This window comes from Balaenoptera acutorostrata, chromosome 16 (assembly GCF_949987535.1).
Source record: "Balaenoptera acutorostrata chromosome 16, mBalAcu1.1, whole genome shotgun sequence".
Classification (NCBI taxonomy): Eukaryota; Metazoa; Chordata; class Mammalia; order Artiodactyla; family Balaenopteridae; genus Balaenoptera; species Balaenoptera acutorostrata.
The window spans coordinates 65601359-65624930 of NC_080079.1; the positions used below are offsets into that span (position 1 = coordinate 65601359).

The 23572-nt window shown below is 37.0% G+C and overlaps 1 protein-coding gene across 5 annotated transcripts in view; it reads right to left on the reverse strand.

Moving 5' to 3' along the window:
• Positions 1–5223: 5223 nt before the first annotated feature.
• The window catches only part of CCAR1 (cell division cycle and apoptosis regulator 1), a 53980-nt gene continuing 35631 nt past the window's right edge, over positions 5224–23572 (reverse strand). For all 5 annotated transcript variants that reach the window (XM_007167783.2, XM_007167785.2, XM_007167782.2 and 2 more), the window contains exons 17-25: positions 21479–21670; positions 18182–18421; positions 17688–17799; positions 10871–10953; positions 10315–10461; positions 8963–9083; positions 8546–8731; positions 7804–8009; positions 5224–6737 (exon numbers count right to left, since the gene is read on the reverse strand). In XM_007167783.2, the coding sequence (XP_007167845.1) occupies positions 6678–6737; positions 7804–8009; positions 8546–8731; positions 8963–9083; positions 10315–10461; positions 10871–10953; positions 17688–17799; positions 18182–18421; positions 21479–21670 (1347 nt within the window). In that variant the 3' untranslated portion in view covers positions 5224–6677. The remainder of the gene's footprint in view (positions 6738–7803; positions 8010–8545; positions 8732–8962; positions 9084–10314; positions 10462–10870; positions 10954–17687; positions 17800–18181; positions 18422–21478; positions 21671–23572) is intronic.

The following is a 23572-nucleotide window of genomic DNA, read 5'->3' on the forward strand; positions in this document are numbered from 1 at the left end:
TCAAGCTCATGAATACAGAGTCCAGCCCCTAAATAAGAGAGCATTTTGCAGACTGTCAGGATCCCAACCATAGAGGCAGGATTCAGAGCTGGGGCCTCAGGTTCAGCAAAGAAGGCGGAAGTCAGGAGCCAGATAGAAGCTCATCTACACAGATTTTAATTGAAGACTAGAGTTTGGTGAGGGTGGTGGCATTTGGTTTCACACCACATTTAAAGACAATGAAAGTGATAAATCCTACCTAGTGGTATAACGCCTCAAAACATGTCAGGCAGTTTGGATTAGATCAGAAACCTGGTGCGCCTAAATCTACAGTTTAAAGATATCTGAAACTTATAGCTAGGCAGGGCTGACATGCAGGCTTAACTGCCTCAGGTGGTTTTACAGATGTTTATTAATCAAAAATATCTAAGCATTTTCATGTATTTAATATTATTTTTAGTGTGAGCCATCCTAATTTCAAACTGAATGAAATCAAATCCAGGGTAAATCTGAATTTGGAATGAAATAAGAACCCTGCCATTCTAAAGCTTAGCCTTCAACTCCACGGTTAATTTTTTCTGTTTTAGAGCTTGGTCATGTTTAGCTCTTGGTTGCCTGGGAACTCTAGCAGTCTGCAGATAAAGACCACCTTAGGAAACTGAAGCCTCTGGAGGTAAAAGCTATGATCCACAAGCTTCTTGCTTTCCCAGACATTCAGCATTGCTCCAGCAGTACTCTTGCTTAAAAGTAAACTCAAGGCAGGAAGCAAAACCAATGCTTTTTTTAAAGAGTCCTTGTGTTTTCTACAGGAGATCCTAAGCTGTTGTGAAACTGTGCGCTGAGATTTTGTTCATATAAAGTGTATGAATCTGTTAGGAGAGCTTCCTTCTAAGGGTAACAAAAATCTTATGGTGGGCATTGCTGGGGTAGTTTCTGGGTTATCTCTCATTGGATTTTCCCCCCTTGTATTTTCTAAGTGGATATTTACTAAGTTATGCTAAGCTTTACTAAGTTATTTAAAAACTTTAAAAATATTTTGAAGTCCAGGTTTAGATATTTCAATCATCTTTTAAATATTTGGATCTTGGCATTGTTTTACATCTGCTCTTCAGGGCAGATGGCTTTCCAATTCACCAGTTTTAGAACCCATGTGCCCTGCACCTAACGTCAAAGAATGCTACGTAATCACTTTAATTTTTCTCCTTTATTGCAATACTGCAGTTTCATTATTGTTAACGTGGTTAAGATGGTGCCTCTTCACATGAAGTTTGTTCTGGATTCTCAAATTTGGGGGATTAATTTAACTCCAGAATTGAACTTTTTCCAAACACTTTAAAATTAGCATTTGTGTTTTCATGGCTTTTGCCCTAAAAATTCTCTGGGCTACTAAATCAGGTGCAAATTTTACCATTGGTCCAACAACAACTGATACTGTGCTATTGCTCTAGCAATTCAGGCAGATGAAGCATCATAAAGAGCAGGGTACAAGTTTAAATGTGATCTCTAGTAAGCTGTTATATAGAGTTATTACAACACTGATCTTGGAGTTCAAAACTTTCTCACATCTAAAGAGACAAAATATGAGGAATTTGCACGCTGTGTGGTTTATGATCATTCTAAATTTTCAGATTCAAGATAAATCAAAAACATAAACTTGTCTTGGGTTTAGTTTGCTATGATAAATTCTCCTTTGCAAGGGTCATATAAGGGTTTGGAAAATTAATATAGCAGTTAGTAGCCTATGCTTCAGCAAAGAAATTTGTCATGTTATTTTTCCCATTCTAAAGGTGAAAAAATTCAGCCAAAAACAATGGAAAGTTATTCCCTTGTGGTCCCCAGCTAAATGGTAAAGGGTTTAATATTTCACATTATTTGGCCTCAGTAGAACCTCATATCCACTTAATAGTTGAACCTAGCCTCCTAGTCTTTATAAGATTGTATTTCCAAATGCAGCTCACTGGTTATCTCTAGCCTTTTTATCTTCCTTCAGGAATGGAAAGAACAGAATCTACTTCTAACATATAAAGAATAAATATTTAATGCCCATTCATTTTCTTTCTTAGATAGATAGACCTTTTGAAAGCCAGTCCCTGACCACACAAAGACCACTTGCTATTTCTGGCTATAACATAAATATTTAATTAAAACCTACTTTGAACCATTCTTCCTTAAAGCACAAAGTACACTAGCCTTGGGCTGCACTTATGCCATTTCCCAAATCCATCTGTTATTTAATCCCAGGGTTTTTACCAGCTTTGCAAACTCAGGAGGCATTCACCTGGCTGTTGGAAATGTTTCTAGGAGATGAATTTTTAACCTTTGAGATACTGTTTCTGGAAGAGAACCAGTCAATCTGGCTATTATGAATAATGCTACCGTGAACATTCATGTAACAAGTTTTTGTGTGGACATATCTTTTGATTTATCTTGGGTATATACCTAGGAGTGGAATTGCTGTCATCCATTGAGTTTTTTATTCCTGTTAATATATATATATTAAAAATTTCCCCCAGTTTTATTAACATATTATTGACATACAGCACTGTATTAGTTTAAGGTGTACAGCATAATGACTTGCATATATTGTGAAATTACCACAATAATTTTACTTAACATTCTTCATCTCATATAGATAAAAAAAAGTTTTATTCCTTGTGATGAGAACTCTTAGGATTTACTCTTTTAACAACTTTCCTATTATAGCTAATATAGATAATGCTGCGATGAACATGGGTGTGTAGACATCTCCCAGGGTTTTTTAGTTAAATGGGAAGAATACAGAAAAGTATGTCTATTACATCTTCCTGAAACTAATATTTCTTTCTTTCCTTCCTTCCTTCCTCCCTCCCTTCCTTGCTTTCCTTATTTTTTGGCTGCATTGTGTCTTGTTGCTGCGCGTGGGCTTTCTCTAGTTGCGGCGAGCAGGCTTCTCTTGTTGTGGAGCACAGGCTCTAAGCACGCGGGCTTCAGCAGTTGTGGCTCGTGGGCTCTAGAGCGCAGGCTCAGAAGTTGTGGCGCATGGGCTTAGTTGCTCTGCAGCATGTGGGGTCTTCCCGGACCACAGCTCAAACCCCTGTCCCCTGCATTGGCAGGCGGATTCTCAACCACTGTGCCACCAGGCAAGTCCTCACCCATATTTTAATAAGCAAACTCATCCATGTTTAATGTATTCCAAATGCCTTTCTTTAGCAGAAAATCAGAAATTTCCAAGCTTTTTTTTTTTCTTGCCCTCTAACAAATACTGCTTTTCTGATCAGAAAGTGACTGCCTTTGTATTAAGGCACAACTGTCACTGTGGCACAAATCCCTGCTGTTTGTCCCCGTGATCTCAGCTAAGACCCTGTGGCCCACAAAACAAAGGCACCTGAGATTTTTCCCTCAGTTGAAGCATAGGGAAGGTACCTGAGAGCTGAGACCCTTGGGGTTGTCATGGTCTTTGGTCCTGTGTCCAAGTTCATGTCTCCACTGGTGCTGAAGATGGATACTAAGATTTACCAATGTAAAAGCATCTGCAAGTGTCTTTCCTCCTGAGTCCACCTTTGACAAAAGTCCCCAAAGCTTGACCCCTTAGCAAAGGTGCAACTCCATATCCTGGCCACTCTTAGGGTATAAAGAGAGAATGAGTTGCCCAGGGGTACACAATGGATGGACTGTTCCCCGCACGTCATGCACTTGTGCAAGGGGTGAGGTGCAGTTGTATGTAACACGTGAAGTGTGCTCTGAGCCTTCAGGGTGCATAGAAAGGATAGATGAAAAGAGCATCAGCTAGTCTGTCCCACCTACCCCAGCCCACCCAGTTCAGGGTCTTCACGTTTCTTTTGAGAGTGAAAAGTTGTACACATATAAAGTCTAAGTGTCACTGTAATTCTCTTTAAAAAGGATTTTTTGTGCTGTTATATTTTTGAGGAGTAATTTTCTACAACTTAGGCAATATTCAGAAAGAAATATTAAAATCTTAAAATTTCATTGTCTTAAAATGACTTAAATGAGCATTAGAAATACAAAAACAGGCAACCTGAACATAAAAAAGATGGGAAAACAAAATTAAATTATCATAGACCTACTTTGTTATCTGATTAAGTTTTTTTGGTTTGGTCAATGTCAGTTGATAGAATATAAGAACAGACTGCATGTTTACTTCTGAATAAAAATCCAAAACAGTTTAGAAAGACAAAAACAGGTTCTCTTTACCTCATTTTCACTAAAACCAATTATTCTATATGTAATTTTTTTCCCCCTAGCTTAGTCATCTCATTTTCCACTTCTAATTTACCTCTGAGTAATAATATAATGGAAAGATTTATATTTTTTCTCCATTCTCCCAATATTATTCTCATTTAACTATCTCTGGGAAAAATAAGTCTGACAGGTAGACTTTATAATGATTTTTCTCATTCAAAATCATACTGTATTAAAGAACTATATTCTTCACTGTCTTTTAGTTAAACGATTGTCTCCAGGATTTTCCTCTGAGAAAAAAACTTTCTAACTACCCTATAATGATTTATCTTACCTAAAAGATAGAGAAACATTTATACAGTAACTGTATAATTATGGATCAATCAGTAATTCAACCTCAGAGAAGTTCAACAAACCATTACAATCAGAAAGAGCAACTTAAGGTAAAAAGAAAAAAAATTGGTTTGAAAGAATTTTAGGTATTTTAATCTATTTCTTAGTAAGAGCTACATGGATTCCATTCAGCTTAAGACACATGTAACAGGGCACTTACATTCTCATATTAACCGTTTGGAACACCAAATCATTATTCTAGCAAAACAAAATATAAAAACCCTAATATACTGTATAATTCTCTGACAGTGAAACGTTCCAGGGAGGGTTATTTACATACAGAAAACCTGATATTTGCTACAGATGCAATTCAGCTTTCACTAGTGTTATTTCAAAGACATGTCGTTTTTAACCCTATACTCCTTTAGACCAGAGTTTTTCCAGCGGGGCACTACTGACATACAGGGCTTGGCAACCTTTTGTTGCGGGGGGCCGTCCCATGCAAAGCAGGTGATTCAGCCAAGTCCTTGGCCTCGACCACCTACATGCCAGTGGCACTCACCTCGGTGGGACAGGTATAAATGTCTCCAGACACTGCTAAACATCTTCTGGGGGCTAATGCACCCCCTGTTGAGAACCACTGCTTTAGAGTATGTCGCATTTCCTACCTTTTCACTCAATAGTTAATAAACTATTATGTATCTAAAATTCTGAAGGAAGTACACAGACTAATAAAACAAACTATTTTTAATTAAGGAAGGTTTAACTTAAGGCATCATACTGACATCTACTGGCTTGGAACTAGACCGTACATTTGACATATACTGCATTAAAAAAAAAAAACCCTCAAAATTAAAAGTAATATAGCTGCTATTCTGGGAAAATAGAACAGTTAATTGAAAGCAGTTAACATTAAAACTATGTGTTTTATGTAAAGCCTAACATATATAATAACAATGGCAATTAACAATTATTTTCTTAGTTTTTGATGTACTGTTGTTTGGCTGAGTTAAATTATTTTTTTTTAAAAGACACTTTTATTTATTTATTTATTGGCTGTGTTGGGTCTTCGCTTCTGTGCGAGGGCTTTCTCTAGTTGTGGCAAGTGGGGGCCACTCTTCTTCGCGGTGCACGGGCCTCTCACTATCGCGGCCTCTCTTGTTGCGGAGCACAGGCTCCAGTCGCGCAGGCTCAGGAGTTGTGGCTCACGGGCCTAGTTGCTCCGCGGCATGTGGGATCTTCCCAGACCAGGGCTCGAACCCGTGTCCCCTGCATTGGGAGGCAGATTCTCAACCACTGCGCCACCAGGGAAGCCCTGGATGAGTTAAATTTTTAATAAATGTTTTTAGAGACTGAAAATTGGAGAGGATTTTAGGACAAGTTAAAAAAAAAAAGTGTGGTCCAAAAAACTTGCAAAATTTAAGCAGAATCCTATTTTATGATTCATACTGAAATTTTTTTTTTTTGAATTTATTTTTGTCTGCATTGCATCTTCGTTGCTGCCCGCGGGCTTTCTCTAGTTGCGTTGAGTGGGGGCTATTCTTCGTTGCGGTGTGCGGGCTTCTCATTGTGGTGGCTTCTCTTGTTGCGGAGCATGGGCTCTAGGCATGCGGGCTTCACTAGTTCTGGCTCGCAGGCTCTAGAGCGCAGGCTCAGCAGTTGTGGCGCACGGGCTTAGCTGCTCTGCGGCCTGTGGGATCTTCCCGGACCAGGGCTCAAACCTGTCTCTCCTGCATTGGCAGGCGGATTCTTAACCACTGCGCCACCAGGGAAGCCCCATACTGAAATTTTAAAAGGCTAAATTTTTTTTAAAAAAACTAGTAATGATAATTCTATAAATAAAATTACAACTGTCTAGGTTTTTAGTAAAAGACATTTGTAATTAAACACTACCATCAATTAAATTGATGAACTTTATTGGGGTTAAAACTATAACAAAGTTCATCCTAAAACATTTTGCAATGCAAAATTATTTCACTCAAGGAGTGTTTAATAATTTGGATGCCAGGAATTACAAGCAATTTTCAAAAGCAAAGACTCTCACATTCATAAAACTTTATACATCATTTGAACTAACAGATATTTATACTACTAAAATCAAACATGCATCACTTTCAAACATTTTTGTATCATGATTTTATATATTACATTACTTATCACCATTCTTCATCACTACATGTATTTTATCATACACTTGCACCATTCTCCTTGGATTTCTGATCTTTATCTTCATTCTTCACATTATCCTATAAAATACACAAAGGATAAGTATATTTTATTAAATTCTCTTAAATGTAACTTTAAAAATAACAAACATTAGTAAACAGAGATACTGCAGATAGCCCATTTCACCATCTATGGAAAATTGAACCGGGTAGGGGGAAGGGGAGAGTATGAAAGAAATCTCTCAGTTCTGTGCAGAATGACTTCTAGTATTTGAGAAAGCCATCTAAATCCTAAGAAATTAGAGGTTCTTAGGACTGTATTACTAACAGCAGTATATTCCTTGCACTGTAGTTTTTTTTTTGTCTTCTTGTTCTCTGAGTGAGACCCAGGAGGTGGAAGGTCTCTCAATTACTGAAGTTAGTTTACAAGGGCACTGAGTTATGAGATATTTTTGAGACAAAGAATACTAATAAATTAATTCTGATAGTGTCGAAAAGTTTCTCAACTCTGCCCAATAAATGGGTTTAAAAAAGAAGTGAATGGCTTTTCTTCCTCAAGTTCAAACTCAATCTCTGATTCTAAAAGAAACGCAAGTAAAACTTGCTTTTTAAGAAGTCTGCACACAAGGACTTCCCTGGTTGCGTACTGGTTAAGAATCCACCTGCTAATGCAGAGGACACAGGTTTGATACCCGGTCTGGGAAGATCCCACATGCTGCGGAGCAACTTAGCCCGTGCACAACTACTGAAGTCCATGTGCTGTAGGGCCCGTGTGCTGCAACTACTGAACCCCGCGCGCCTAGGGTCCATGTTCCGCAATAAGAGAAGCCACCACACCACAACGAAGAGTAGCCCCCGCTCGCCACAACTAGAGAAAGCCCACGCGCAGGAATGAAGACCCAATGCGGCCAAATATAGATTAAAAAAAAAAAGTCTGCACACATAAATCATGTTGACATCTGAAGTAAGTTCTAGGAAAATACCATCTCTGGGGAATTGCTTTTGACTAATCTAATGAAGGACAGAATGCTACCACTATTTTCTGTTAGAAAAGCCAACAAGAGCTTAATAATATTAAATTTGCCAGAAATAGACTTTTTAGAAAAGGAATAAACTATGAAAATGCTGAAGGTACAAAACAGCTAACCTTCTTAAGAACAGTGTGGATCTCATCCATTACTGTGGATAAGTTTCTGATTGTCTTATTCAGCTGGTTTTCAAATTGCAAATTCATGTTTTCTGAAATCTTTAAGTTTTCTTGTAACTGACTAAGGTCCTTTTTTACTTCTCTGAGTTCACCAGAGAGGGTTTTGTTGGAATTCTCCAAATTTAATATGGTTTTTTCATCTTCATCTGTCAAAAGACAAAACAAAACAAAACCAAATTCACCATCTTACCCCTTAAAATTTCCAATTTAACTCTGAGGTTAAAAATACTTAAGCTAGGAGAGTAAAAAGTGTATATAATTCTTTAAACTGGCCACAAGTGTCAATTTTAATAGTTATAAAGCACACTGTAATAACTCATTTCATTTAAATTAAGTTTTAGCTAAGTATTACTTCTAAACCCAAGTTCCATTTTAAGATAATTGTACAGACTAGAGAAAGTAACAGAAACTGATGAAGACTAAGTGGAACTAGGGGAGGATTAAAAGGATGCAACAGAACAACAATCGAACCTGAGAATGCACATGAAGATCTAAGATTAATTCTTATAAAGCTAAGCAATTTTATAACCTTTAACAGAAATGGTGAAAAGTAAACTTACATTATGTGTCTAGACTAAAACAAGGTATGGATATGCACAAGTCTAGGTATGTACATATGTGTGTACACATATATATCCCAATAGAGTGTTAAAAGTACCTCATATCCAATGCTTTTCCTTACCTGTCTTTTCTTCTAGTAACTGCAGCTTCTGTTCCACTTCAGCTCGTACTTTTTCACTCTTTTCCAATTTTTGCAAGAGGCTTCCTACATCGACCATTGCACCATTATACACAATAAGGCCAACATTTTCTTCCACATCCTTTGATTCCTGTTTTACTATCGGTGTTGGAAGTAACAATCTGTTTCCTATAACATAAAAGATACCATATTCTTTTGGCCACGCCACACAGCATGTGGGATCTTAGTTCCCTGACCAGGGATCGAACCCGTGCCTCCTGCAGTGGAAGCACGGAGTCTTAACCACTGGACCGCCAGGGAAGAAGTCCCTAAAAGATACCATATTTTATTATGTTATTTTCTTCTTTAATTAATAATATGGTTATAAAATGGCATGATCTTAAAATAATATACTCAAACCTAGCATATCTTCCTGCAATGCTTCAGATTCTTCATGGTTTTCTTCATCTTTTGAGGTGTCCGTTAATTTTCGGTAAAAGCAAGATTCACGGAGTACTACTTTATTAAGAAGCTTCTTTACCTGTTATTTAAAAAGATGAAAATAAGTTTTTGATTCTCCTTGAACATCAGTGTTCTAATTTTCACATATGATAAACATCAATGGCATCTCAGGTATCCACTACCACTCAATCAGAGCACTTATGCTTTTAACTGTCTTCTCCATAAACCTAAAATCAAATTATCACTTGAAAAAAATTGTCAAAAAAAAGTCTGATAGAAACGTCAATACATAAAATATACGTACAAACACGTTTATTAAAGCATAGTTTGTAATTCTAAAAAATGAAAGCCATTTAGCAACTGGGACTAGTTAAGGCAATAAAGGCACATCTATACCATGGAATTCTAGGCAGTAATAAAAAGAACAAAATGGGTCTCCATTTTCATGGTAGAATGCCCATGATATATTATTAAATGAAAAAAGGTTGTCCATCAGTATGTGTAGAATGATTTCATGTGTTGTTTATAAAACTGGAACTATCATATATATATATATACATATGAGTTGCTTACAAAAGGATCTAGAAGTTTATATATTAGGCCAGAGGAGTGGAACTAGAGGGAGAGGAGACTTTTAACTTCTTTTACTTTATTTATTTCAGTATTGCTTAACTGTATTACTATTAGCCTGTATTGCTTTTTTTTTTCTTTCTTTCTTTTTTTTTTAAAATTTTTTATTTATTTATTTATTTATTTATTTATTTATTTATTTATTTATTTTTGGCTGTGCTGGGTCTTCGGTTCGTGCGAGGGCTTTCTCTAGTTGCGGCAAGTGGGGGCCACTCTTCATCGCGGTGCGGGGACCGCTCTTCATCGCGGTGCGCGGGCCTTTCACTATCGCGGCCCCTCCCGTTGCGGGGCACAGGCTCCAGACGCGCAGGCTCAGCAGCTGTGGCTCACGGGCCCAGCTGCTCCGTGGCATGTGGGATCTTCCCAGACCAGGGCTCGAACCCGTGTCTCCTGCATTAGCAGGCAGATTCTCAACCACTGCGCCACCAGGGAAGCCCTTTTTTTTTCTTTTTAATTAATTTATTTATTTTGCATCACCAGGTCTTAGTTGTGGCATGTGGGATCTAGTTCCCTGACCAGGGATCGAACCTGGGCCCCCTGCATTGGGAGCACAGAGTCTTAGCCACTGGACCACCAGGGAAGTCCCTGTATTGCTTTTATATTTCAAAAAGTCAAAGGTACTAAAAAGACAAAGTTACTTAAACATGCTTTTCATTTTAAATATTCACGAGATAGATTACCTGAGCCCGAGAAAGATGTAGTCCAAGAGTATAAAGTATTTCTTCCAAATCCTTTTCAAGAAGGTAACCACAATGGCTTTGATCAAAATAAACAAATGCCATTAATAGATCTCTGTTAATTGTGATCATCTGCGTCTTTTCTTTGTCCTAAAGAAAATGCAGAAGATACAGTATATAATTTTTACCCCTGATAAGTGAGAAAATTAGACTGTGTCCATATAATACCAAAAATCTGCAAACACCTTTACCTCATCTTAGCTAAAATGAATTGATCTGATTTATGTGTATAGAAGAAAGAAGTAAGACATACTGATTATCTGACAAAACCACAAATACCAAAATACAACCGACTGAATTCTGATGAGTGGTAATATATAGATATACAAGGATCAATAAAGTTCATCACTTAGTTATGTTTAATAAGTCTGGATTATGTAAGAAATGGAAATTATCATATTATAAAAAATATAGTATTATACAGAAATGTCAAATCACTGTGTTGTACACATTAAACATAATAATGTATGTCAAACATACTTCAGTATTTAATACATACCTTATCTTTAGAGGGCCTCTCCTTGCAGTATCTATTAATATCTCTTTTGTCATCTCGTTTGTTTATTTCTTCCTCATCCCGATCTATAAAATAAATACAACAGCAGCAAAAGACTCATTAATAGATAAATTTTCAACTACTGTACAGATTGAAAATACTTTTCTATTACTGATCAGTTTTCAAAAGATAAAAGAGCAAAGAAATATTATATGACTAAAAACAGTTTGGATTTTATAAGAAACAATTATAAAGAATAAGAACAGGAAGAAATTTATAAAGAGACTACAGGGAAGAAAAAAATGGACTCTACTGATTCAAATACAAGGACTTAATTCAATAAATATTTGGGGGAATTAGTTCCCAAACATGAATGAATTTTATACAAAAAATTGAAACATAAATTTAAACAAAACAGGGCAGAGTATATTTTCTACAAGATAAAAGGAAAAACAGCCAATATAGTAAAACTAACTGCAGATGGATTATTGCAAAATAAAACTACATATGAGAATTGAAATGTTCTTAATAAAGAAGACCTAACAGTATTAATACCCAGATTTGCTGACACTAATGTATGTGTCCTATGATAAAAGATAGGAAATTTGGGCTTCCCTGGTGGCGCAGTGGTTCAGAATCCGCCTGCTAATGCAGGGGACATGGCTTCGAGCCCTGGTCCAGGAAGATCCCACATGCCATGGAGCAACTAAGCCCGTGCGCCACAACTACTGAGCCTGCGCTCTGGAGCCCATGAGCCACAACTACTGAGCCCACGTGCCACAACTACTGAAGCCTGCACGCCTAGAGCCCGTGCTCTGCAACGAGAAGCCCGCGCACCGCAAAGAGTAGCCCCCGCTCGCCGCAATTAGAGAAAGTCTGCGCACAGCAATGAAGACCCAGCGCAGCCAAAAATAAATAAAATAAATTAAAAAAAAAAGAAAGATAGGAAATTCGATAAATTATTCTTAATAAATAAACAGAAAACTGACAAAAAGTAAACTCCTTTCTCTTACCTATCCATAAGCTACCCAGCTCACAAAGACCTCAGCCATCGCCCTCAGGTCAAGCACCATTAACAGCTCGTTATTCAACTAATACTGAAGAATAAATCTGTTATGGGTTCAGCTGTTATCCCCTAAAATTCTGAAGCTGAGGACCTAAGCCCCTAGTAGGTCAGGATGTTGCCTTATTTGGAGAAAGGGTCTATCTATACAGAGATAATCAAGTTAAAATGAGGTTATTAGAGTGAGCTCTAATCCAATGACTGGTGTCTTTACAGAAAGGGGAAATTTAGACACAGACACATGCAGATAGAAGATGATGTGACAATACAGGGAAAAGATGGCCATCTACAAGCAGCTGAGGAGAGCTGCTTGGAACAGACCCTTCCTCACAGCCCTCAGAAGAAACCAACCCTGCTAACTCCTTCATCTCAGACTTGGCCTTCAGAACTGTGAAGACAGTAAATTTCTATTGTTTGAGCGCAACAGTTTGAGGTACCTTTCATGGTAGCCCTAGTGAACTAATACATCATCCTTTCATGAATTATATACAACTAAAGAGCTTTTTTGCTGATATTTAATGATCTGTCAACAATTTTAAGAGAAATTTTGTTTCTAGAGGCTTCTGGATCTCTCAAATGGATCTCCATCAGAAAGCCCAGAGTAACAAAGGGTTTGTTGATAAAATAGGAGATACAGTAAACACTAGGAGTTAATTAGTCCTTGAGATATTACACAGCATAAATTTATAATATTTCACACTATATTCTCTTCTTGAACATCCACAACATACATAAGCAGCTAAGAAATTCTGTACTAAAACATGCAGACCTTCACTTAGCCCAAGTTTCCCAAATTTATTTGACCCCAGTATACTTTATTAACCTTAATACCTGTTAATATTTTGGAACACTCTGAGAAAGACTGCTTTAGGTGAGAAGTTGTACGCGAATAGTAACAATATAGAGAAAACTTTATATTAGATAGAATATACATGCTAAAACACACATGAACCTTGATAACATTATGCTAAGTGAAAAGAAGCCAGTCACAAAAGATTGCATACTGCATGATTCTATTTATATATGAAATGTCCAGAATATCTATAGAGATGGAAAGCTGACTAATGCTTGCCTAGGGCTGAGGAGATGGGGGGGGAAATGGGACTGACTGCTAATGAGTACAGGATTTCTTTATGTGGAAATGAAAATGTTCTAAAATTGACTGTGGTGACGGATGGATATATTAAAAACCACTGAGCTGGGACTTCCCTGGTGGTTCAGTGGCTAAGACTCCACGCTCCCTTAAATGCAGGGGGCCTGGGTTCGATCCCTGGTCAGGGAACTAGATCCCACATGCCGCAACTAAGAGTTCTCAAGCTGCAACTAAAAGATCCTGCACGCGGCAACGAAGATCCCACGTGCCGCACCTCAGACCTGGCGTACCACCCAAATATATATTAGAACAAAACAGAAACAAAAAAAACTGAGTTGTATACTTTTAAATGGGTGAACTGGATGATACGTGAATTATATCTCAAGTTGTTATTAAAAAAAGGAAATAGACAAATGTTCTAAAACTGGATTGTAGTGATGGTTTCACAATTCTATGAAGTTACTACGAATTATTAAATTATTAAACTAAATTATATACACTTAAAATGGGTGAGTTTGTGATATGTATTGGAACCGAAATAAACTGTTTTAAAGAAAGAGAGATAATATGTCCTTGGAACCTAATTATTTCATACATATATAAAATACAGTACAGAGTGGTTCAGCTGCTTTATAGTTTTATTATCATGGGTAAATTGATTTACTGCTAGGAGCCTCAGATTCCTCAGTTATGAAATGGTTAAGTAACCTCTCCTTTCATTTATTCACATTTTACAGACATAACCCACCTTATTTTGAGTATTTAACTTGAAAGGTGTCACTTTTGAAACCATCTCTCCTGAAACCTATATTTTTAAAGTATTTTTAAAAAAATCCAGGGACTTCCCTGGTGGTCCAGTAGTTAAGACTCCATGCTCCCAATGCAGGGGGCATGGGTTTGATCCCTGGTCAAGGAACTAAGATCCCACATGCCGCACAGCACGGCTGAAAAAAAAATCCAAGTAATCCTTGCTCATCTTGGAACATGCTGTCTGTGTCTATAAAAACCATTTGGTCATCTTTTTCCACATCACTATCCTCTAACTTCTTTTTCAATGACTGCACAGAATTTAATTGCATGTCTATGTCAAAATGCATTTAAATAATTCCCTATTGTTGAATATTAAGACTGATTCTAGTTTTTTGTTTTATAAATAATTATGAAATAAATATTCGTGTTGGTATTTGAAAGGATATGGTTAATTAACATTTCCAAATTTCTGTCCAGAGAAGGTGCAACAATTTAAACTCACCCCAAGAGTGAAAGTAGTCTTCTCTCTACCCCTGTTAAACTGATGTTACCTTTTATTAGAAACTTAAGTTTCATCAATTTGACAGGTAAAAATTAGACCCTCACTGTTATTTGCTCCTCTGATTACTAAGAAGATTCAACACCAACACCATTTTAGACATTAACTGGTACTATATACACACACACACACAAATATATATATATATATATATATATATATTTTTTTTTTAACCACAAATTCTAATTTTCCATGGGGAAAAAAGTGGTCTTCTGGAAACCTGATTGGATAATGAGATGCAAAGTATGGGGAAAAATGATAATATAAGCAAGCATCAATTAGAAATACCAAGGAAACCAAAAAACCCCCAAAACTATAATCATACCACCCTATTTGGCTTTGCAGTTTATGATATTAGTTCAACAAGTATCTATTTAGAGCCTATTTGGATATTTAGGCTGTTCTAGGAACTTCCAATATATATCAGCAAAGAAAATAAAGAAAAATCTCTCTTTTTCTTATTAAGAGCTTATATTCAAGTGGAAAGAAGACAGACAATAAATAAACCAAGTAAACAGTATAGTAGACTAGGTTATAAATTCTGTAAGTAGAACGGGGTAAGGAGGCATCAGGAATGTGTACTTTGGTGGGGGTGGGGAGGAGACTGCAATTTTAAATAGGGTAGGGTGCAGAGTAGACCTCACTGAGAAAGCAGTAGCTCAACAGAGACTGAAGGTGTTGGGGGAGTCAGCAAGGTGGGTCTCTATGAGAGTGTGCAGGCAGAAGGAACTGCCAATGCAAAGGTCTTAACACAGGAGCATGTATAATGAGTTCAAGGAGGTCCCAGTGACTGAGGTGCAATGAGCAAGTGGAAAGAGTTGTAAGAGACAAAATTAAAGACTTGATATGGGGGCTTCCCTGGTGGCGCAGTGGTTGAGGCTCTGCCTGCTAATGCAGGGGACACGGGTTCGAGCCCTGGTCTGGGAAGATCCCACATGCCGCGGAGCAACTAGGCCCGTGAGCCGCAACTACTGAGCCTGCGCGTCTGGAGCCTGTGCTCCGCAACAAGAGAGGCCACGATAGTAAGAGGCCCGTGCACCGCGATGAAGAGTGGTCCCCGCTTGCCGCAACTAGAGAAAGCCCTAGCACAGAAACGAAGACCCAACATAGCAATCAATCAATCAATCAATCAATAAAATCTTTAAAAAAAAAAAAAAGACTTGATATGGTAGGGTCTTACAGGTCATTGTAAACACTGTGGCTTTTTTCATAGAGTGAAATGGAGAGCGACTGTAAGAATTTGAACAAATAAATGACTTATACAAAGGTTATTCTGGCAACTTATTGTAAAGAGACTTTAGAGGAATGGGATAGGCAGGGAAACCAGTATAAGGGACTATTAAAATAATCCAGGCAAGAAACAACATGGGTTGGATTAAGGTTAGATCAGTGACGCTGGTGAGAAATGGTCTGATTCTGGGTATATTTTGAAGATAGAGGCAATATGACCTCCTGATAGACTGGAAATGGAATATGACAGAGAGAGAGAGTGTGTGTCAAGGATGACTCCTAGATTTTAGCTTGAGCAACTCTAAGGATGGGATTGCCATCAAAAGAGGTGGGGAAGGCAGAAGGTAGAGGATTTTTTGTTTGTTTTCTTTATGGTGAAAAGGAAAAGCAGGAGTTCAGTCTTAGACATGTTTAGTTTGAAATGTCAGATAACTTAAGTGGAGATGACAAATAGGCAGCTGATATAGAAGAATAAGAGAAGTCTGACTTGAGATATAAATTTGAGAATTGTCAGTACATGCAAATTGCACTTAAAGTTGGGAGAATGGAAGAGAACACCACTAAGGGAGTTATATGGTAGAAAAGGAATAAAGAAGACAACTACGGGATGAGAGCTAGGACATTCTGACATAAACAAAATAATGAGAACACTGTTTAGTGATTTAACAAAAGCAGTGATAAAACAATACTAGGAGGATGGAGGAGAGAAAATGGGACTGTAAAAAAGGCTAATCTTGGGACTTCCCTGGTGGCGCAGTGGTTAAGAATCCGCCTGCCAATGCAGGGACTCGGGTTTGAGCCTTGGTCCGGGAAGATCTCACATGCCTCAGAGCAACTAAACCCGTGTGTCACAACTACTAAGCGTGCGCTCTAGAGCCCTCAAGCCACAACTACTGAGCCCACGTGCTGCAACTACTGAAGCCCATGCGCCTAGAGCCCATGCTCCACAACAGGAGAAGCCACCACAATGAGAAGCCCGTGCACCGCAATGAAGAGTAGCCTCCGCTCGCCACAACTAGAGAAAGCCCACGCACAGCAACCAAGACCCAACACAGCCAAAAAAAAAAAAAAGAAAAAAGGGCTAATCTTCATTGAGCAGAGCAGGTAATGAAGATAAAAGAAATACTGATATATGCATATTATATCATTGCTACTGAATTATTAGAACAATTAAGACTACACATTAGATGGCATCAATAGATGGTGTATAACATTATTGTTAATTTTCTTAGGGGTGATTATGGAATTGTGGTTAAGAGAATGTCTTTTCTTAGGCAAGTTGAAGAATTCCTACTTTCAAATGGATCAGAAACATACACATGCAAACACACAGACAACACAAGTAAGATAAAATATTAACTACTGAATCAACTGTGGGATATAGGGTATTCAATGCACTATTCTTTCAACTTCTTTTATGTTTGAATCAATTAGAAGAAAAGTAAAATGCTGGGTAGAAAGAAAAAATGTAGAGGCAAACCAAGAACACCTTAAGTAGTAATAATCCTCAAAGATATGTACTACCAAAACAAAAAAACTCTTACGATTTTCTCATCTCAAAAAAAAATTTTTGTAAAAAGTCCCAAATCTACATGGAAACTGACAGGTACTCAGTGGTACTCCATAAGTACTTTAGGGCTGGCATCTATGACTAGTAAAGTATTTTGAATATCATTACTACTGGTAAAAGTTTGTTATTTAAAACATGGGTGGTAGGTATACAGGTGCTTATTATTATTAGTCTTTAAACTCTATATGCTGTATGTACTCTTTTGCTTGTATCACAGTCTTTATAATTAATTAGTTTTCTAAAGAAGATTATATTCTGTGAAACAAGGAAGACTATTATACCTTTTCATGACACAGTTTAACACCACGTTTGGGAAATTTTTTTCCCCTCAAGTTGAGTTAGAATTATATATGGAACATGATAGTTAAAAATAAACATTTCTTAAAACAATCCTCTCACCTAAAAATTAGTAAAACAATACTTAACATATTTTCACTAGAGAATATTTTACTGTTCCTACTCTAAAAAATATTACAATTATAGATTTCAGCGATACAAAGTCCCCTAACAAAAATTGTATTTTTCATCTTAAGGGAAAATAAATTTGAATCATACCATCTTCTTCATCCTCAGCTTCTTCTGCCTCCATTGGATCATATTCATCTTGATTATTATCTTCTTCAGTTTCATCATCATCTTTAGAATCATCTTTTCTTTTATCTTCTTTCTGTAATTTAAAATGTCTTAAAATTCAGCAAGATCTCACCAAACAACTAAAAGAAAAACATTAAATTGACTAAATTTACTTGAAATAGTATCACATTATAAATATCTTGTAACAATAATATACTTTAAGAATAAACTACCATTCACAATATACATAAATCAGACCATCATGCTATATACCTTAAAGAATAAACTATCACAACACTCGTTATAGATGCTTAAATAGGCTTAATTCAAAGACTTAAATTTCTAATAATACACTAAAATTTTTTAGTTTGGCCTTCACATTTTACTATTCTGATGGAATTCATTGTCATGTGTTACACTCCAGAAGACTAATTAGAAACTAAACCTGGTTGCTGGTCCTGGAAATATTTACAGACCTTCCTTTCATCTCTATCTTCTTTTTTATCTTTATCATCTCCTGATTTTCTCCTTTTGGGTTTTGGCTCATCAGTTTCATCATCTCTTTCTTCTTTTTTATCTTTTCTCTCATCTTTTTTGCTTTTCTTTTCCTTTTCTTTTTTATCCTCTTTCTCAGGAAGAGACAATAATGATTTATATATTCTGACGCCAAAATCTCTTTGAAGCATTTCATTGAAAAGCTCTGCAAATAATGAAACCTATAAAAAGACAAACAGTAACCCAGCCAACTTTAATAGAAATATTGAACAAATCCAGCAAATCAGTAATTTATCAAATGATAATCTATCACATCTGACAATTAATGTGCACTAACAATAAAATTATAATAATTGATGTCAATGATGCTGAGTAGTCTCAAAATCCTCAAAAACTCTCCTGAAGATATAAATACTATGTTTGGTATACTTTGGGCCAAATATTACAAAAAATAATAACTGCATTACTTTATCATGTACATTTATCATGAGGTGTACTCAACAAGTTTTTATGAAATGCCTACTATGTACCAGGGACTGTTCGTGGCCCTGGGGATACAGCAGTGAAGAAAGCAGATAAAAATCCCAACTCTCATAAGCTAACAATCTAGTGGGACAAAGTATGGAATAATCAAATCAACATTAAATTATAAGAAAAACAAGCAGGATAAGAGCACAGAGAGTAACAAGGGAGCGTAGCCAGAGATGGCCTTTCTGATCAAGTGACGTTTGAAAAGTGATGTGAGGGCAGCAAGGGAATGAGCCATTACATAGATACCCAGAAGAGCATTCCATGCAGGGGAAACCAAATCAAAACTCTGAGTAGGGAGTAAGCATTATTACTATGCAAGGATCCAGGGAAAATGACCTTTAATATATTCATGAATCTAAAATTATATACTAAATATCCTATGTAAATATATCTTTTTTTTTTCTTTCTTTTGGCCATGACGCATGGCTTGTAGGATATCTTAACTCCCCGACCAGGGATTGAACCTGGACCCAGGCAGTGAAAGCACTGAGTCCTAACCACTGGACTGCCAGGGAATTCCCTATGTAAATATATCTAAGGCAATTGCATTCAACAGATTAAAAGGGTCTAGAACTTGAAATAGTTACAACAGTTCTAAAATACGTAATCTTTGGCAATGTGTTCAGTATAATTGGTAAAACACTTCAATAAGACTATTTTCCAGATCATAAAGAAATATACAATGTATTAAAACTATAATCGATCTTACAATCTATTTTTCTTTCATTCATGCCGTCTTCATACGTTTTAAATAAAAAGAAATCTATTATCAGTAAAATGACCATTAAGATGTTGAGAATTCTTTTCTCTTAATCATTAATGTAAAAATTAAATAAAATCTCCATTTGTGTAGGTAAATAGCAAGAGTCATATATTTTTCTTAGACTCTTCTATCTTCTATTACTCAAATAAAAAGCAATTAAGGGACTTCCCTGGTGGCGCAGTCGTTAAGAATCCACCTGCCAATGCAGGGGACATGGGTTCGAGCCTTGGTCCGGGAAGATGCCACATGCCGCGGAGCAACTAGGCCCGTGAGCCACAACTACTGAGCCTGCGCTCTAGAGCCCACAAGCCACAACTACTTAGCCTGCGTGCCACAACTACTGAAGCCCGCGCACCTAGAGCCCGTGATCCGCAACAAGAGAAGCCACGGCAACGAGAAGCCCCCGCTCACCACAACTAGAGAAAGCCTGTGCGCACCAATAAAAACCCAACACAGCCAAAAATAAATAAATAAACAAAAAACAAACAAAAAAAGGCAATTAAAATGTGTTAGCTTAGAAGAAACCTAGAGCAGTAACTAGAATATCAGTATTAATTCTACATATCTTTTCATCTACAAGCAGTGAAAGACAAAGATACACCTAGCATTAAAATTAAATCAGTCAAAAATCTATTTATTATTGATATACGGTTTTTCTTAGTTACAGAATAATTTCTTTTAAATTCATATACCAAAATGACTTACATTCTAATGATAGATTAAAAGGAAACTAACCAAGAGGGTATGTTAGGTGGAAAGGAAGAAAAATAAAGGATCATTCTGCTAGCAGAGGGCTGTTCCTAAATCACCTTGTTTCCACCTAGCAGCATTAATTTGACATCCTCTTACAGCATCCGTTAGGTATACAGTATATACTTTATAAGCAGTAAGTAATACCAAAGACTATTTTTTAAATTTATTTATTTACTTCTTGAATGATTACTACATGATAGGCACTATTAAGAGTTAAATTTATGGCAATTGGTAATAAAAATAAAATCACATTGTATATAATGTTTAAGGACACTGGCTTACCGGAATTATCAATGTTTCCAAAAATGTAAATATGTTAATATTGTAACATAGTTTATTTCAAGACCAATAAACATGCATTTCATGTTTATTAATTGCCTCAGTAGTCCTCTATATTTGTTTGCAAATGTCTCTGGTCTAAGCACTTCATTTTTATCTTACCATCTGGTGAACAATGACCTCCTGGGTCAAGTAGGTATGATTGATTTTTACAATATAATTTATCAAATAACACAATGTGAGATATCTTAATAAGACACAATAATTGAACACAATTATAATTTTGTACAGGCTATTTACAAAACTGATATTTGGGGATATTTTACACTGTTTTGTTTAAAGAATGAAGCAATCACTTACTTAGGGATGAAAGTGCATTTCAACTGTTTTGAAAAATGACATGAACTGTTTGTTGTAAAGCTACTCTAAAGTAATGGTACAAAGAAACAGATTCATGTTGAAAATATAAACATCAATTATTTTATCTTACACCTAAATCAATCACAAGTAAAAGTTTCAATCCCACTAAATGGTATTTTAATTCTAGAGTAAATAATAAAGTGCTACCACATTCCCAAGAGAGGCAGTTAGAGATTATTGTATCATATGTCTCCCAATATCCTGATAAAAGAACACACCACTACACCACTACTTGTGATGTAGTCTTGGGAAAAAAATAATTGAACCTGAACCGGATTGAGACTTTAGGTCCAACTATCAATTTATGGGAAATAGAGAGGCCAGAAGAACACTTAAACCATATCACAGGAATGCAATCAGCAAAAGTGAGTCTGTAGGGAACATTATCTGGTTGTTTTTTCCCAAAAAAAATACATTGTAAGGAAAATACAAAAAACAAAAACAATGAAAGAGGCACTCAAAAGAGATTTAAGAGATATACTGACCAATGTGTGAACCTTATTTGGATCCCAATTCAAACTTAAAACATTACCTCAAATGAATGTTCTTTATTATCCTCTAATCTGTAGTCCAAAAGAACACTCAAAGACATGATGCTACAATCAAACTTGCCACTTTTTGCAGCCCAGTTTGGATGTACAACGATGGCTGGCTCATCAGGCAAAATATATCTTCTTTCCCGACGCTGGCGTTCTAGTTCCTCTTGACGTTTTCTTTCTTCTTCCTACATATTTGAAATTTTAAGTAATGGTTAAGCCTGCATGTACATTATGTATACATACCAAATGTACACCATATGTAAAGAAAAAGGGCAAATTTCTATGACTCCTTACAATGATAATACCAACCTTAAGGGCTAAGAAGGGAGCAAAGTTCAAATTTAATAAAGAGGACAGCAGCTTTTATGGCTCCTAATTCGCTTTCTTTTCAATTTCCCAGCGTAAGAAACTGCCTTCTAAAGAGGAAAAAAACCCCACAAACCTATATTAACATCATATAAATCAGGAGATTCTGGGAAAATAGTCGTGGTAACATAGTTTGTGGGTCTACCTGAATCCCCACATTTAAAAAGAGACAGAATAATCTAGATACCAAAACCAAAATCCATGTATATGCACCACAAAACGAGGTGATAAGGTATCCCCACAAACCCCAAAATACAAGTAAGTAGGAAAAAGTCACAAGATCCCAAACAGCTATGTGTTACTGACATCTGTGTGGGGGGAAAGCAGAAGGAAGCAACGAGGTTGCCTGTTGGATCTAAGAACAGGAAAACCATAAAATAATCAGGCAATGGAGAGCACAGCAGGTAAATTTAAGAATAGCAGCTGAAAATAGGGAAAGGTGAGTGAGGGTATACAAGGGGTCAGTGTTAAGATCTGAAAGGGCCCAGATATTCTAGCCCCACCTATGAACTTGCAAAGCTGAATTACCAGGGCATCCTTCCAGCACAGGGCCCCCACAATGAGGAGAAATTTCTGAGAGCAGAATCAATAGTGAGCCAGACAGGGACAACAGAGACAACAGAGACAAGGGAGGAGAAGGTCCAGATAAAAAGTGATAGAGGGCAATAAAGATCGAAATCTCAGCAAGCCACCATATTTTTTGACAGAACAAGAAAATAACAGAGGGGCTTCCCTGGTGGCGCAGTGGTTGAGAGTCTGCCTGCTAATGCAGGGGACACGGGTTCGAGCCCTGGCCTGGGAAGATCCCACATGCCGCGGAGCGGCTGGGCCCGTGAGCCACAACTGCTGAGCCTGCGCGTCTGGAGCCTGTGCTCCGCGGCGAGAGAGGCCGCGGCGGTGAGAGGCCCGCGCATCGCGATGAAGAGTGGCCCCCGCTTGCCACAACTAGAGAAAGCCCTCACACAGAAACGAAGACCCAACACAGCCAAAATCAATCAATCAATCAATCAATCAAACATACGCATCTGATTCAAGATCCTCATTAAAAAAAAAAAAAAAAAAAAAAAGAGTATTAACCCTCTTTAAAAAAAAAAAAAAAAAAAGAAAATAACAGAACACAGAGCTCTGTGAAGTTAGAAAAGTTATCTGAAGCAATCTCCTAATAAACTTTAGGCAAACTACATTCACATAAACATGAGCAGTAGAAAAGTACTGAGGTCAAATCCCAAAGTTATTATTAGGGAAAAAAAAGAACAAGGAGCAGAATCACATCTCTGGCAGACAATGAAAGTGGGAAAGCCATGGCCAAAAGGCAGATAAAAAAAGCCATGGCCAAAAGGCAGATAAAAATCTTAACTTACTATTTTAAAGTGTGCTAAAAGACATTAAGAAAATGTTACAGGGACTTCCCTGGTGGCAAAGTGGTTAAGACCCCGTGCTCCCAATGCAGGGGGCCCGGATTCGATCCCTGGTCAGGGAACCAGATCCCACATACAGGCCACAACTAAGAGTTCACATGTCACAACTAAGGAGCTGGTGAGCTGCAACTAAGGATCCTGCCTGCCACAACTAAGACCAGACACAACCAAATAAATAAATAAATAAATATTAAAAAAAGGAAAAGAAAATGATACAAGATATGAAAGACCACCATGAATAAGAATTTTAAAAGTAGAAAATGAGGTGACAGGGACTTCCCTGGCAGTCCAGTGGTTAAGACT